Source organism: Halichoeres trimaculatus, unplaced genomic scaffold (genome assembly GCF_033239565.1).
Source record: "Halichoeres trimaculatus isolate MK-OKI-2021-1 unplaced genomic scaffold, fHalTri1.1 fHalTri1_scaffold_18, whole genome shotgun sequence".
In the NCBI taxonomy this organism is placed as follows: Eukaryota; Metazoa; Chordata; class Actinopteri; order Labriformes; family Labridae; genus Halichoeres; species Halichoeres trimaculatus.
Genome location: NW_027437196.1, coordinates 907,634 through 922,310, shown reverse-complemented (window position 1 = coordinate 922,310; position 14,677 = coordinate 907,634). Strand labels below are relative to the sequence as shown.

The window sequence follows — 14,677 nt, the reverse complement described above, 5'->3', positions numbered from 1 at the left end:
AATATTTCATTTAAACTTGATAACATGGGTTTTAACATCAGTAATGCCACTGACAACAACGTTTTCACTCTATTTTTGGGTCAGTTGGGTGAAAATGATCATCTAACAGGTTTTGGGGTTACTTAGCATTATGCTACCTCCTTGCTAACAATGCACCAGGATAGACGTTTATGCTGTTCCTTTTAAATCACTGTAAAGATGCTAGTTCCAGCCTGTTAAATACTAACATATTTAGGTACATAGCTAAGAAAATTCTAGCTAATGGTAATGTTAGCTCAAATGTGGGAAAACTAACGTAAGTTGAATTGCTGTGGATATGTTAGCTGGAGAACTGCTACATTTTAACATTAGCTGGTATTTATGGAAGCCACAAAAGTACATTTTAAATGTTATCTTTTCCTGTTTTGTAGCGATACAGAGTTCATTGAAGTTTTTTTCTCAATATTTGCAGAAACAAAGCTAATTTTCCTGGGGTAACAAGATAATTTTCTTGATTGCTAACACTATCCAGACAGCAGGGTGCTGCCCACATGATTAGGTTTTAAAGCTTAGCGCAGCTTTTTAGCGCAGCTTTTTAGCGCAGCTTTTTAGCGCAGCTTTTTAGCGCAGCTTTTTAGCGCAGCTTCTTGGAGCAGCTGAGTGCAACCTTCTGATTCAATTTTAGAAAACAAAAGCAAACAGTGGTTCTTTGGGTTAATTTCCCCATTTAACTGCTGATTTGGGTTAGTTTGTCTTGGGAGAGAAATTGGGTGTAATACTTACCATAAGTTTCCTCATGTGGCTCCTTGGATCTAATTCATTTTTTTAAACTGCAGTTGCAGAAGTTAAGTTGAGGTTTGAGTTCTCCTTAAGTCTAATTCAGTAACTTTCACTTCTCTTTCTCTTTCAATCTGTCTGTCAGTTGCAGTTTTTTACGTTACTGACACAATCACATGAATTGTGTAAATCCTTCTTCCTACGTTTTGACGTCAACAGTTTTACCAGCAGACAGTTGCAACGTTTGAGTCACAGATGAAAAAGAAAATATGCACACGTACAGTACATAATAGCATCTTTATTACACTGAAATATAAAAGTATATATTTATCACTATCCTGGAGAGAAAGGACCAAGTCAAGAAAACAACTTGTAGCCTCAGTTGTTGCAGTTTTCTTGTCGTCATACGAAAGAAACAAAGAAAGAAAAAAACAAAGATCTGGAGTCAAAAACAGGAAGGCCACAGTGACGGGTTGCCATAGATTCTGTGCACATATAAGGAAGGGAGGCAAACAGCCGTACATGCTACCCCAAACACACACACATACATGCATACACTCACACACACACTTTGTCTTCAGTAACCTGGGAGGTCCCTTCAATGACTACATTCCTGAAACCCTGTGTGTAACGTCACCCTTAAACTGCTACTGAAAGAGCACCACGACATCAGATGCATCTCGCTTTGGATGTTTGGAGATGTGATGCGACCAGCACAGTGGGGTTTGATTTAAGGAGCTGTGGAGCAAAAGTGCAAAACAATTTAAAAAAAAAGCTAAATAAAAGGTTTTGTTCGTGAGGCAACACACACACACACACACGACTCAACAGAAATCACAGGGAGGGTGTGTTAGCGCCGGCGTGTGCTTTTCTGCAGATCTGCAGCCAAATATTTCAGAGTGTCAAAGAAATTTCTTAAAATGAAGAAGAGATATGCATCTTTGCTTAATCCTGGAGCACTGAAACCAGTTAGCTTAGCATAACCCAAACAGAGACAGAGAGAAAGCTCACCCTGCAAAATTTAAAGACCAGCACCTGTGAAGTGCAAAATTTGTTCATTTGAAAGATTTATCCAACATCTTGTGCTTTTATGGAGATATGACGGAAAATTTCTTGTTGCTTATTAAAAGTTTTCACTTTAACTTCTCAGTTTTTGTACGAGGCATGTGAATATTTCTGTTTAAGGGGCGCTGGTGAGCTGTTTCCTTCTGCTTCAAGTCTCTTTGTGATGCTAGGCTACTTAGCTGCTATTGTAGCGCTCTCGTTAGTGTGCAGGATTGATCTTGTGAAATGAAACCCAAAAATCTCAACCAGATTTCCAAAGATGTGTCTTTTAAGACGTAACTTGCCACTCAGGCAGGGTTTTATGAAACTGATATTTTATGATGTGCTTTGAGTTTAATCTTAAATATTTAACTAAAAACAAGGGTTGCCTGATTATGTGGCTCATGTCTGTTGCACCTGCTGTGTTTGATAGAAACATGAAGCTCAGTGTGCAGAAGAATAAACCCTAACCCCCAAAATGTGCCTCAAAGTCTTTTCTGATCACCTTAACTCTGAACTTTAGCGAAAGAAGTCAGGACCTGCCGAGACAACCTGCTTCAGAGGGGGGTCCCCACTGTGATAGAAAAATAAAAACACACTCACACACAGTAACAGATGTGAGGCAAAGGCCGCAGAGTGGACACAGAACAGCACAGAGGTCGCCTGAACCAACCGGGCTCTGAAGGTCAAAGTTTCCTTCAAACTCAGAAACTTAAAGTACCGAAGAGGCCGCAGTGACGCCGCCATGAGGCCGCGGTGACGGCCTCGTCAGAGCAGACAGGCCTCGTCAGTCCGTACCGGTGGCACAGCAAGCGTTGAGGAAAAAGCAGAAACAGAGAAGCCTCTTGAACAGAAAGAAAGCGAACACAGGATAAGGCGGCGTGGAGGGAGGGGAAGTGGCTGCTCCCGCTGTGATGAGTGGATGCTGACGCCGATCGTGACGATCGTTTGGCACAAACGTTTTGGCTGAAGTTTCTCCGGCCAACGGTGAGAACGCTTCCAAGTGTTGGCGAGCAGAGTGCACTGATGATGATGATGATGATGATGATGATGATGATGGATTCTTCATTTTGACAGGTTCTTCTTTATGTGCTCTACTTCCATCTGTTGGACACAGACACAGGATGTCAGGCTGAGGATTATCATCTTTAGTTTGTTTACAGCATCAGAGCATCGATCTGTCATAGCTTCATGGAGCATCTTTCTCTGGTTTCAGCATTTTCTTTGTAAAGTTTGAAGACCTGAACATGCAACACCACTCCATCTCTGACATCCAAAGCCTGACGGGGCAGAGATCGATCAGTGTTTCAGCTTTAGGAGCAGCTTTGTTCAGCTTCCTGCTTCCTTCTTAAACCTCCCAGAGTCACATATCACTTCCTGTGGCTGGAAAGCACCAGTAAGCATCTGGCTTAGGGGCATTTTGCCTTCACTTTTGTACATCCAGAGGAGGTGGAAACAGGTTGTGATTCACTACCTTCTGAGGCGTTTAGAGGAAAAATGTCCTCTTGCCAAAACTGCCACAAAAACAAAAGAAATTCATTTTTTCCTAGTTTTTTTTTTCCTGAAATCTTCCAGTCTGCTTCAGTCCAAATTGACAATACTAAATATTGAATTGTTTTTATTATTATTATTATAATTATTATTATTATTATTATAACCCTGTAAATGCCCATTTGATTACATGATGTCACTGTTTTGATTTAAAAAAACACATGAAATGAGCAATTTTCATTTTGAAGGGCAGGGGACTTTTTAAAAATCTGACAATGGAAAAAAAAAAACCCCATCAAAATCAATTTTAGTCAGTTCAAAATGTTATGTTATTTTAAACCTGGTCTTATAAAATAAAATAAAATAAAAATAAATTAATTAATAAAATAAAATAAAATAAATAAAAAATATAAAATAAAAATTAATTGACAAAATAAAATGAAATAAAATAATAAAATAAAATTAATTAAATTAAATATCCAGCCCTTCGAAATGTATTATACAAAAGACCTCAATTTTTTTGCTACAATAAAAACATTGATATCATGTTATTAAATGGGCATTTAAAGGGTTAAAAATCAAAAAAATTAATTATTTGATATGTTTGATTAAGCTTGAAGTTAATTTAAAGATTTGAGCAAAAAAAAAAGGTTGGAAAAAAAAATCATCTGTTCTGTTTTTATAGCACTTTTTGGTAGGGGACATTTTAGCCCTCTAATTTCCTAAAAAGGTTGTAAATTTTCTCCCAGTGTTTGGTTGATCTTAGAAAAATTTGAAGCTTCAATTTAAAGGTTTTTTTTATTAAAAAAATGAACTTCCCACAAAATACTATTTTACGTGGAGTAATCAAACCTAATTAACGGCTAAAATTGAGAAGAATAATTACTTTAAAGGACCAAGATGTCCCTGACTACTTCTGAAGGTTAAGATAAAGATTTCTTGATGCTGTTTGTGTGAAAGTCTTGGGTTTGCATTAAATGCATTGAACCAAACTCAGAACATTTGTCAGTGTTTCAGTCAGAACACACACACTGACAGCTCGTGTTCGTTCAGCGACTTTGGGCGGTAACACTGACTTCCTGTACCTGTAAACCTCTGTCTGTTCTGACTCACCTGTAAACTAAGTCGAATCTTCTTCTCCTCGTCCAACGCACTCGACAGCTGCTTCATCTCCTGCCTGAAACACACACAGCACACACAGCACACAGACACATCAGCGTCGCAGCCTGGTTCATCCACACACACACACACACACACACACTCATTCTGGTTTGAGCCGTACCTGTGCTGGCTCTTCAGCAGTTCTATGGAGGACCTCAGGTCTCTCAGCTGGTTCCTGAGTTCCTCCAGTGTGGGGGGGGTCAGAGGCGAGTGCCGGAGCTCAGGGGAGGGGGTGAGGCCCGAGGAGGAAGACGGAGACATGGAGCGATGGCTGGAGTTTGGCGGGTTGAGGACTGAGGGTTTGGCGGGCAGTGGTGCTTTATTATCAGGAACCTGTGGACAAACGGGGACACAGGTCTGGGTTTTCAAGAAGTCCTGAGCTGAGCCCAAGGAGGTATTAGAATTAAAATATCCCATATAAAAATAAAGAGATCATTTCTTTGTCTTTTTTTAATTAAGAAACTCTTATTAACCAGAAGTAAAGGTCTAATCTGTGAGTGTAAAGTGTAATCATGAAAATCAAGAGGAAGCTTGTTTTCATGTTTGTCTGAAAGCTTTATATCTGAGCTCTGCTGCCCCCTGCTGGAGCAGATAAACACTGAGCAGTGGAAGCAGCCGTACTGAGATGTTGGGGACTCCTTTTCTCAGGGAGACCTCCACAGGTCTGAGTGGGGCGGACTCCAGCTCCTCCTTCCCTCGGTCCTTCCTGTCCTCCACTGAAGGAGCGTCCATGTCCACGCTGGAGAGGAGGGACTGAGAGGACGACAGGAGGAGACACGAGACCCGTGAAAATGAGTGACAGATCAGAAGATGACAAGATCTGCAAACTGTTAAATATGAATGTCACAAAGTTTATATTACGTTAAGGAAAAAAGAGGAGAGAGCCTCAGAAGATTTATCTTAATTTTTCTGTTTCACAGCCTGAGACCTGGGTTACTTTATTTCCCATTTTACACTACAGCTTTTATTTTCAATGTTTGGGGGTCAGCTGATCTGGAGCCGTCTCCATCAAACCACCAGAAACATGGTGTTTTTGTGATGCTATTAGCAAAAAGAATAATTATGATTAACTGAAAACAAGGGTTTTTTTCTAAAGTCTTTCAATTGACTTCAGTTCTTATCCAAAACATCAAATTCTTAATTTTTTAAAATTATTTTAACCCTTTAAATGACCATTTGGTTACATGATGTTTTAATTTTGAAAAACACATTAAATGTTTTTTTTTATTTTTTTAGTGGGCTGGGGATTTTTTTCAAGAATCTGACCATGCAAAAAAAAAAAATATATATATATATATAAAAATTAAATTTATTGCAAATCTTATGTTATTTTAAGCCTGATCTCCAAATAAAAAAATAAAATAAAATTATGAAAATAAAATATAATGAAATAAAAAATAAAATAATAAAATATACAAAAAAATTATTATTATTGTAATTTAAAAAAATCCTTCCAGTTTACAACACTTTAAAAAGTGATGTAATGAAACATTTGCAGTAAGAGAAAAAAAATCTTCAGAAAAAAAAAGTTATAGTCAATATGACGGCCATTTATAGACCACAATAACAAAAAATCCCATAAAAAATAAGAAGAATTAGCAAAATTTAGAGAATTTGATTTTCTTAAAGTTGTAAGTCATAAACATATTTTACATATTATTCTAAAAATTGTATCTTTTCATTTATTCGCTGTCATTTTTTGTGTCAATTTAAGGTTTGGATAAACAGGCCTTGAATTATGTATTTATTTTAATCTGTGTTTGAAATTAAAAGAAACCCACTAAAGAGAAGCTTTTATTTTGAAAGGATGCAGAAAGGAGTGCTGATTGTTCAGTGAGGAGAGGACTTAGAGGCTAAATCTCGTCTCTTTGTCTCTCTGTCCCCTGCAGAGCGTCTGAGCAGACATTACTCGCTGGTTTAATTAACGCCAAAGAAATAAAAACTCAAACTGTTGGAAAATATATTTTTGGAGGGCACCCAGGAATCATCTCTGCTGCTGCAAACAACTCATTTTCCATCTCACTAGTCTGAATCACGCTTTTGTGTTTACTGATTTTTAATTTTCCTGTCAGTTCTGTTTGAAACTCGTCGACTTTTGTCCCAAACATGAGCAAAAACCAGGCGAAGAGCGCAGGAGGATAAACACACTCACTGGCGTGATGATCTGAGAGCGAGGCCGCCGGTCTGTGACTCGAGGCCGTGACGCAGTCGGATGACTCAGCTTCTCTGTTGACGACACGACCGCGTCCAGATCCACATCTACACACACACACACACACACACACACACACACACACACACACACACACACACACACACACACACACACACACACACACACACACACCTGGTTGTTATTCAAGCTTCACAAGCGGACAGAGACAGCAAGAAGCTCTGACAGTTACTCCAGCCCCACATCTTGATCTCATTGGTCGACGCTCCTGTCAGTCAAACTCACCAGGGTCATGTGACCTGTCAGGGGCAGAATCTGGTGTCGAAGCCCCGCCCTCAGACTTGGGGCTTTCACACCTGAGCAGGTAAACCATACAACAACATTAGGCTGTGTGTGTGCTGAGAGGGAGATATGGGACAAGTGTGTGTGTGTGTGTGTGTGTGAGGAAGTACTGACGCCATAGGGGGCGGTCTCTCGGGACGCCGCGGGGGTTGTGAGGAAGAGGAGGAGCCTGTCTTTGGGGGGAGGGGTTTCTTTGGGAGGATGGATGGAAGGGAAGGCTTTGGGATTTCTCCAAACTTCATCTCTTCACCTACACACACGATGAACACACACACAATGAGCACAAAGACACAGTGACACACACACACGTGGATAACAAGGTGAAGGCGTGAGGAGGTATGAGCCAGGAGCTGATGGTTAAAGATGAAAACAGACGGAGAGTAAAGGTCTGAAGCTGCCGGAGGCTGCGAGGAAAGAGGAAGAGGAAGAGGAAGAGGAGCAAAGGTCAAAGCGGGCTCAGGTAACTGGTCTGTCAGGGAGCATCCAGCAGACTGGTCCTGGGTTAGTCGACTTTGAGAGGATGTATGTGTTTTATATTTGATACTCTGCGCTGGTGGAAGCCGTCTGCAGACACCAGTGGAAGTCTGAGTCTCTGTTTCTGTCTGCTGAGACCAAAACCACAGAGCCTGAGACTTCCTGTAGCACAGACTGATGCCGATGCGGTTCCGTCAACAGACGCTTTGTTCCTCTGCTGCACAAAGGAGAACAAACACGCTGAGAGCGATTGTTCTGCCGTCAACGCTCTGAGCTCCACAAAGAAACCTGCTGCACGCTGGCGCTGACGACACGCCGCCTGCAGCCAGTGTTAGTCTGGATTAGAGCGTGTTAGTGATCCGTTCATCGCCAGCTGAACAAATCAGAGGCTGGTCTCACAGATACACAGAACTGATCCGTCTCAGGATAACTCACTCTGTAACTAATCGCTGCGAATTAATGAGGAAGCTTCAACAGTCAAATCCTCTTATGTTTAAATACAACACTGTGAAAAAAACACTGTTAAATAAAACTCTGCTGTCAGTGTTTTACTGTTATTTTACAGCAAAGCCATTTTTGCTGTGATGGTGTTTAGTAACCGCGAGCGAGGAGAGGGACACAGTGGAGATGAGACCCTGCTGAACACTGAGGCTGTGTTAAGACGGCGCCAAAAACAGTCAAATCCGATAAAATTTCTTTGCATTTTGTCGGAAACTCTGGAGAGTTTTCCAAACGCTCCTCCATTCAGCCTCGAATAAACACAGAGCAGAGCATTTCAGGGTGAAACGCCGACGTCACCACATGCGCACACGCAGTTTGAGGTGAAGGTTGCGCGCGCAGCCACAACTTCCAGTTAAGCCATTCCGGTCCAGTTGGTGGCAGTAATGCACCTCAAGGTTGGATTGTCAACTGTCTCACACAATAAAAACGGCAGAAAAAGAAAGAACAACCACAACAATGATGGCTGATTTCCAAGTAGCATATAAACAACCATATTGCCACCTACTGGCCTGGCATGGCCACTACATCGTTGTGACTTGTCCTCTTGGAGTCGTATGAGCGCAGGTGGCTTTTCCAAACGCAAAAGAAGAATCTTTGCGGGCGTCTCTCTGTAAACGTGGCCTGAGATGTTACACTGCAGGGGGAAGACTGTCTGTGCTCCACGTGGCATGGAGCAGCTGTCTGCGCTCTAAAAGGCACAGACCAACTATCCAGGCTCTACATGGCACAGACTAGTTGTCTGTGCTCTATGCAGCACAAACTGGCTGTCTGTGCTTAACATGGCGTGGACAAGCTGTCTGCGCTTCACATGGTATGAAGCAGCTGTCTGGGCACCATGTGGCATAAACAAGCTGTTTGCGCTCCAAATGGCACGGACAAACTGTCCATGCTCTACATGGCATAAACTAGCTGTCTGTGCTCTATGGCTACTGGCTGTCTGTGTTTAACATGGGGTGGACAAGCTGTCTGCATCTCACATGGCACAGGACAAGTTGTCTGTGCTTCACATGGCACAGACAACCTGTCCATGCGCTACATGGTATTGACAGGTTGTCTATGCTCCACGTAACAGGGACAGGCTGACTGTGCTCCAAGTGGCGTGTACTGGCTGTCTGTGCTCCACATGGCGCGGGCCCATTGATTTTTACAGTCTGTTCAGTGTGTTATGCTAATAAACGAGATGTGTTGATAAGTTAGGGTAAAGACAGACAGACAGTCAATGCCATGTCGAGCACAGACAGTCTGTGCCCCCTGCAGTGTAACATCTTAGTGTACAGCTGAGCTCATATCCACTGTGTTCCCTCCTCACTCACGGTTACTAAACACCATCACAACAAAAAAAAAAAAGATTTTTCTTTAAAATGACAGTAACATACTGGCAGTAAGGTTGGCAGGGTTGACTGTTATTTCACATTTATATACTTTAATCAAATATACAGTAATATACTGTGAAAATAAACTACATTACATGCACTGTAAAATAACAGGAAGTTACTGGACATGTCTGATGCCAGGATCCAACCCTTATTTCAAAGAGACATTTTTTACAGTGTAGAGTTGAGACTCTTTTTAAATTACTCATTAAGTGTTAAAGTGACCCTGTGCTACATTATGAAGCTAATTTAGCTGATTCTCAAACATCGAGCGGACGTCTTCCTGTGTATCTGAGTGAAACCAGCCTCGAGCAGAAAGAGGAGAGATCCTGCAGCTGAAGGAGGTCTGGACTCTACCTCGATCCTGGTCTCTCTGAGGCAGATGTTCAGGCCGCTCTGGAGGAACCTTCCTGGCCTCCATCTTTTTCTCTACAGGTCAGAGTTCACACATTTCTCGTCTTTTCTCAAAGCTCAGATGAATAAAGAGGAAATGAAATGTTGGGGGTGTTACCGTACCTGTGCTGGGTTTTGCTGACGGTGCGCTGGGTGGAGGCGGCTTCTTTGGTCTCTGTCAACACAAACAGACAGGAGAATTAGACGCTCTCTGCCTTTAAAACCACCGTAAACAACTGATGCGTGCCTCTGTGCTGGAATTACCTCTTTCTCCGGCTCGAGTAGCTTCACAAAGTTATCTGGAAAAACACCTTGCCTCCCCCCGATCTCCCCCATCCACCAGCCGGCATCCGCACACTCCTGAAAACAAACGGTGTTCGTCTGAGCGCAGGATTAAACGTCTGGTTGGTGCAGGAAGCAGACGCTGGATGCAAACTGTGCTTTTATTATCTGCACTAACGAACCAGAGACACCACACGTACACGTTCACTGACACTGACTGACCTTTGTGATGATGCTGACGATCTCTCCCTCTTTGAGTGACAGCTCGTCTTCATTTTGTGCTTCATACGGGAATAGGACCTTACACTGCTCGCGCCCTGAGGGTCAGAGAGGAGACACAGTCAGAGAGGAAATCTGAGAGCAGAGATGATCTACAGTTTACCAAAAACATTTCACTTCAGAAGGCTTCAGTAAAGTTTTTCCCTCTGAATTTAGAGCTGTATGAGTTTACAGTAAACAGAGTAATCTTGGGACAGGGAGGGATTAGAGAAGGAGACTGTAGGCCAGCTTCAAAACTAAAAGCAAACTAATCACCAAGTGCTGGGATATAAATGTAGTTTAAATATTTCCTGTTCTTCATATTTAAGAATATGAATCAACAATCTGTCCTCTCACTTTGTTTTCATATATATCCAGTTAAATCCAGTCCTGACATCCATCCAGAAACAGAAACATTCATTCTCCATCATCCTAAACTTCATCACCTGTTCAAACTTCTCAGATCAAAAACCTTTCTCAGAGGTTCAGGACCTTATTCTAAAGTACAAAGTGATAGGTGTGCATGTTTTAATAAATATATATATATAACGAGATGAAAATCAAAACTATCTAATAAATACGCTAAGGTGCCCACTCTGTAGCAAAAACACAGAGAAGGAGAAACGGCCAACTTGGGGCCAAAGTGCACACTAAAGTGTTCTCTAGGGGCCGAAAAGCCCGCTAAAGTGTTCTTTTGAGGCCAAAATGGGTGCTTAAGTGTTCTCTTGGAGCCATGATGCATCCTAAAGTGTCCTCGTGGGGCCAAAGTGCAAGCTAAGGTGCCTTCTTTACGCAAAGTGCAAGCTGAGGTGCCTTCTTTACGCCAAAGTGCAAGCTAAGGTGCCTTCTCTAGGCCAAAGTGCAAGCTAAGGTGCCTTCTCTAGGCCAAAGTGCAAGCTAAGGTGCCTTCTCTAGGCCAAAGTGCAAGCTAAGGTGCCTTCTCTAGGCCAAAGTGCAAGCTAAGGTGCCTTCTTTACGCCAAAGTGCAAGCTAAGGTGCCTTCTCTAGGCCAAAGTGCAAGCTAAGGTGCCTTCTCTAGGCCAAAGTGCAAGCTGAGGTGCCTTCTCTAGGCCAAAGTGCAAGCTAAGGTGCCTTCTCTAGGCCAAAGTGCAAGCTAAGGTGCCTTATTTACGCCAAAGTGCAAGCTGAGGTGCCTTCTCTAGGCCAAAGTGCAAGCTGAGGTGCCTTCTCTAGGCCAAAGTGCAAGCTGAGGTGCCTTCTCTAGGCCAAAGTGCAAGCTGAGGTGCCTTATTTACGCCAAAGTGTAAGCTAAGGTGCTTTCTCTAGGCCAAAGTGCAAGCTAAGGGGCCTTCTTGGGGCCATAGTGCAAGCTTAGGTACTTCTTTGGACCAAAACCCACAAAAAAGTGTCCTCTTGTGGGTAAACTGCATGCTTAGGTACCTTCTTGGGGGCCAGAACCCACACAAAACTGCCTCTTGGGGGCAAAGTGCACACAAAAGTGCTGATTTTGGGGCCAAAACGCACACAAAAGGGTCCTCTAAGGGCCAAAGGGCAGGCTCAAGTGTCCTCCTGGGGCCAAAATGCACATCAAGTTCTCTCTTAGGGCCAAAATGCAAGCTAAGGTGCCTTCTTAGTGGCCAATGTGCAGGCTAAAGTGTCCTCTTGGGGCAATACTGCAAGCTTCGGTGCCTTCTTTGGACCAAAACACACACAAAAGTGTTTGCTTGGAGCCAAAGTATAAGTTAAAAAATCCTCTTAAGGCCAAAGCGCACACATAAGTTTCAGCCTGTTGGGGCCAAAGTGCAAGCTTCAGTGTCCTCTTGGGGCCAAAACGCACGCTGAAGCGTTCTTTCAGGATCCAAAATGGTGCCAAAGTGCCCCCTTGGCTAGTCAAAACATGATAAACATGTTTAAAGTGCCATTAAAAACACCAGGAACTTAGCGCCCTCTTGTGTAGCACTAACAAGCAGTAGGTGTGTTTCTTCTTCAGGCTACTGTTCTTTAAAAAGTCTGTGCAAATCACTGAAGCTACACCATCACACTCCTGTTAGTCTGTCTCTGAACGTCTGTATGAACTCATCTCTCTCCTGGTGTCTTGTTTTCTAATCTGGAGCCTCCTGTAATCTGTCCTTCAGAGCAGCTATCTGCCTGCTCTTTGTCCCACTTTGCTCCTGTTTGTCGTCCCTAACGTGGTGTGTGACACTGAAGGTGTCAGCTTGACATTCCTCTGTTTCCCAGAGTCTCTACACTGTGCTCTCTGAGGCTTTAACAAACATTCTTCTTATTATCTGTATCAGATTATTCCTCATCTTTGGCTCCACATCCTGAAAGTCAAACAGGGCGCTGTCATATCTCCACTGTCCTGCAAGACAGGCACCTTCCCCTAAAGAAGTCTGTCAGCGAGTAACATGACTGAAACATGTTTAGGATTAAACCAGAGAAGAAAAATGACACCAGGGGGCGCCAGAAACCAGACAGACTGAGAGTTCCTCACAGGAGCTTTAATTCAATAATCCAAACTGAGACAGAGGAGCTTTAATCTTCTCACCTTTAGCTTTGCCATCAGGTTCGGTCTTCATGTTCTCGGGGGCGGCGCTTGCTGCTTTCTCGTTGACCTGAGAGGAGCAGAGAAACTTTTAGTTTCAGACACATCAAAGGTCTTATTCAGGATGCACAGCATCAAATTAAATCACAACTTTGTTTGTTTCTGCCTCGGCTGGAGGCTGAGTCTGACAGAAACTGTCTCAGGGATCAAAACACCAACATTTAAAGATGAGATAAAAACTCTCTCCTCTGTCCGGCTCCGTCCCTCAGCTCAGACTGAGCGGCTCGTTAATGAGGATGAGATCGGGTCGACTGAGCTGACTCAGAGATGGAGCGTGTGTGTGTGTGTGTGTGTGCGTGTTCTGTTAAAGGAGCCGTTGTTTCCCGGCTGGAGTGGATCCCTCGACAGTGTTTGTGGAACCAGGGTGGCTCTTCCACAGGAAAACACACATTCACAAGACCCGGTCTGTACCGAACACACACTCTGCTCTGTTCAGCTCCAGAGGAGAAAAAAACACACCACACACTCCTCCCTCTCCTCCTCTCCTCTCCTCTCCTCTCTCTGGATAATGAGACCCATGTGGAGCCACCAGCAGTCAGGCTTCATTATAACATCACCGAGAGGTTTCAAAGCAGAGGATCTCCTGTTTACGACGAGCTGCAGAGCTCAGCTCCAAACTCCGACGTGACTCAGCACCACGTGCCATAGATCAGTTTTCATCTCTCTCCAAATAGAGCTGCGTGCAAGAAGCTAAATGACAACGTGAGTTTTTAAAGAGGAGAAAACATCGCGTCCACCTCCACACACCTGCAGACGTCTTAATCTCACTCTGACCACAGACGTCTGTGCTCCTGCTCCACAGCATTTTTATGTTCTGTCAAATTTCACAAAGTTAATCTGAAAGTCTCAGGCTGATTATAAAGTTACATCCTCCCTGAAGGAATCAACAGTAAGTATTCAGGTTATTCACAACAAAGAAAAAAACCCTAAACATGTGAAATTATCAGGATCCATCAGATTATCACAGTTAATCTGAGATAAAATAATCTCTTTAACCAAAATGATTTAGTTTACAGAAATAAACTGAGTCACTAAGTTACCGTCCAAACTGTGGCTTTAAATTTATAACAGTGGAAGAGAAACAGGAAGTGGAAGAGGACAGAGCCAAAGTCTACAGCCTCTGAAATCAAATATTTCAACTTTACTTTTTCTCCAAATGTTCTTCACATTCAACAACTTGTAAAAAAAGTTGTACTGAGACGTAAAAAAGAGAATTAAAGTTGAAAGTGTTAAACCAGAAGTGTTATCGAGTTAAGATCAAATGGACTTTTGCTTTTTTGGTCCCTTGAGCTCACCGTAGTTATAGAAGCTGTAAAGAGGATCTGTGTGAAGTTTGATTCCAGCAATATTTTTTGGCGCAGAGTCTTAGCACGCCGACATGAAGGTAGACCGCTGTCTGTCATGTGTGTTTGTTTAAAAGCTTGTTTTTTATCCTTTAGCTTGTGTTTCAGTCTTTAGCCCCTGTTTTAGACTTTGGTTCATAATTTAGCCTTTAGCCTGTGTTTAAGCCTCTAGCTTGTGTCAACATGAAGTCCTTATTTTAGCCCAAGTTTCAGCATGTCTTCTCTAAGCATGTGTTTAAGCCTCTGGCTCATGATTTAGCCCTTAACATGTGGTTCAGTCGTTAGCCAGTGATCAATTCTTTAGCTCTTGTTTTAGCCTTCAATCTCTGCTTTTTGCTCAAATTTTAGCATTTGGCCAAAATTTTAGCCTTTAGCTTGTATTTTGGCCTTCAACCTATGTTTTAGCCTTTAGCTATTGATTTAGCCTTTAGCACGTGTTTTTTTGTCTTTGGCATCTGTTGTATTCTTTAGCATGTATTTAAGCCCCTAGCCGGTGTTTAAGCCTTCAGCCTGCTTTTTT

The 14,677-nt window shown here is 42.6% G+C and overlaps 1 protein-coding gene across 4 annotated transcripts in view; it reads right to left on the bottom strand.

Annotated features, from left to right (window-relative positions):
• Positions 1-1,034: 1,034 nt before the first annotated feature.
• The window catches only part of sh3kbp1 (SH3-domain kinase binding protein 1), a 49,594-nt gene continuing 35,951 nt past the window's right edge, over positions 1,035-14,677 (bottom strand). For 2 of the 4 annotated variants that reach the window (XM_074693473.1, XM_074693476.1), the window contains 12 exons: positions 12,758-12,824; positions 10,213-10,307; positions 9,973-10,068; positions 9,832-9,883; positions 9,673-9,744; positions 7,082-7,217; positions 6,911-6,981; positions 6,605-6,711; positions 5,074-5,205; positions 4,574-4,785; positions 4,405-4,468; positions 1,035-2,904 (listed from right to left, as the gene is read on the bottom strand). In XM_074693473.1, the coding sequence (XP_074549574.1) occupies positions 2,866-2,904; positions 4,405-4,468; positions 4,574-4,785; positions 5,074-5,205; positions 6,605-6,711; positions 6,911-6,981; positions 7,082-7,217; positions 9,673-9,744; positions 9,832-9,883; positions 9,973-10,068; positions 10,213-10,307; positions 12,758-12,824 (1,143 nt within the window). In that variant the 3' untranslated portion in view covers positions 1,035-2,865. The remainder of the gene's footprint in view (positions 2,905-4,404; positions 4,469-4,573; positions 4,786-5,073; positions 5,206-6,604; positions 6,712-6,910; positions 6,982-7,081; positions 7,218-9,672; positions 9,745-9,831; positions 9,884-9,972; positions 10,069-10,212; positions 10,308-12,757; positions 12,825-14,677) is intronic. The other 2 variants (XM_074693474.1, XM_074693477.1) reach the window with 2 other exon arrangements.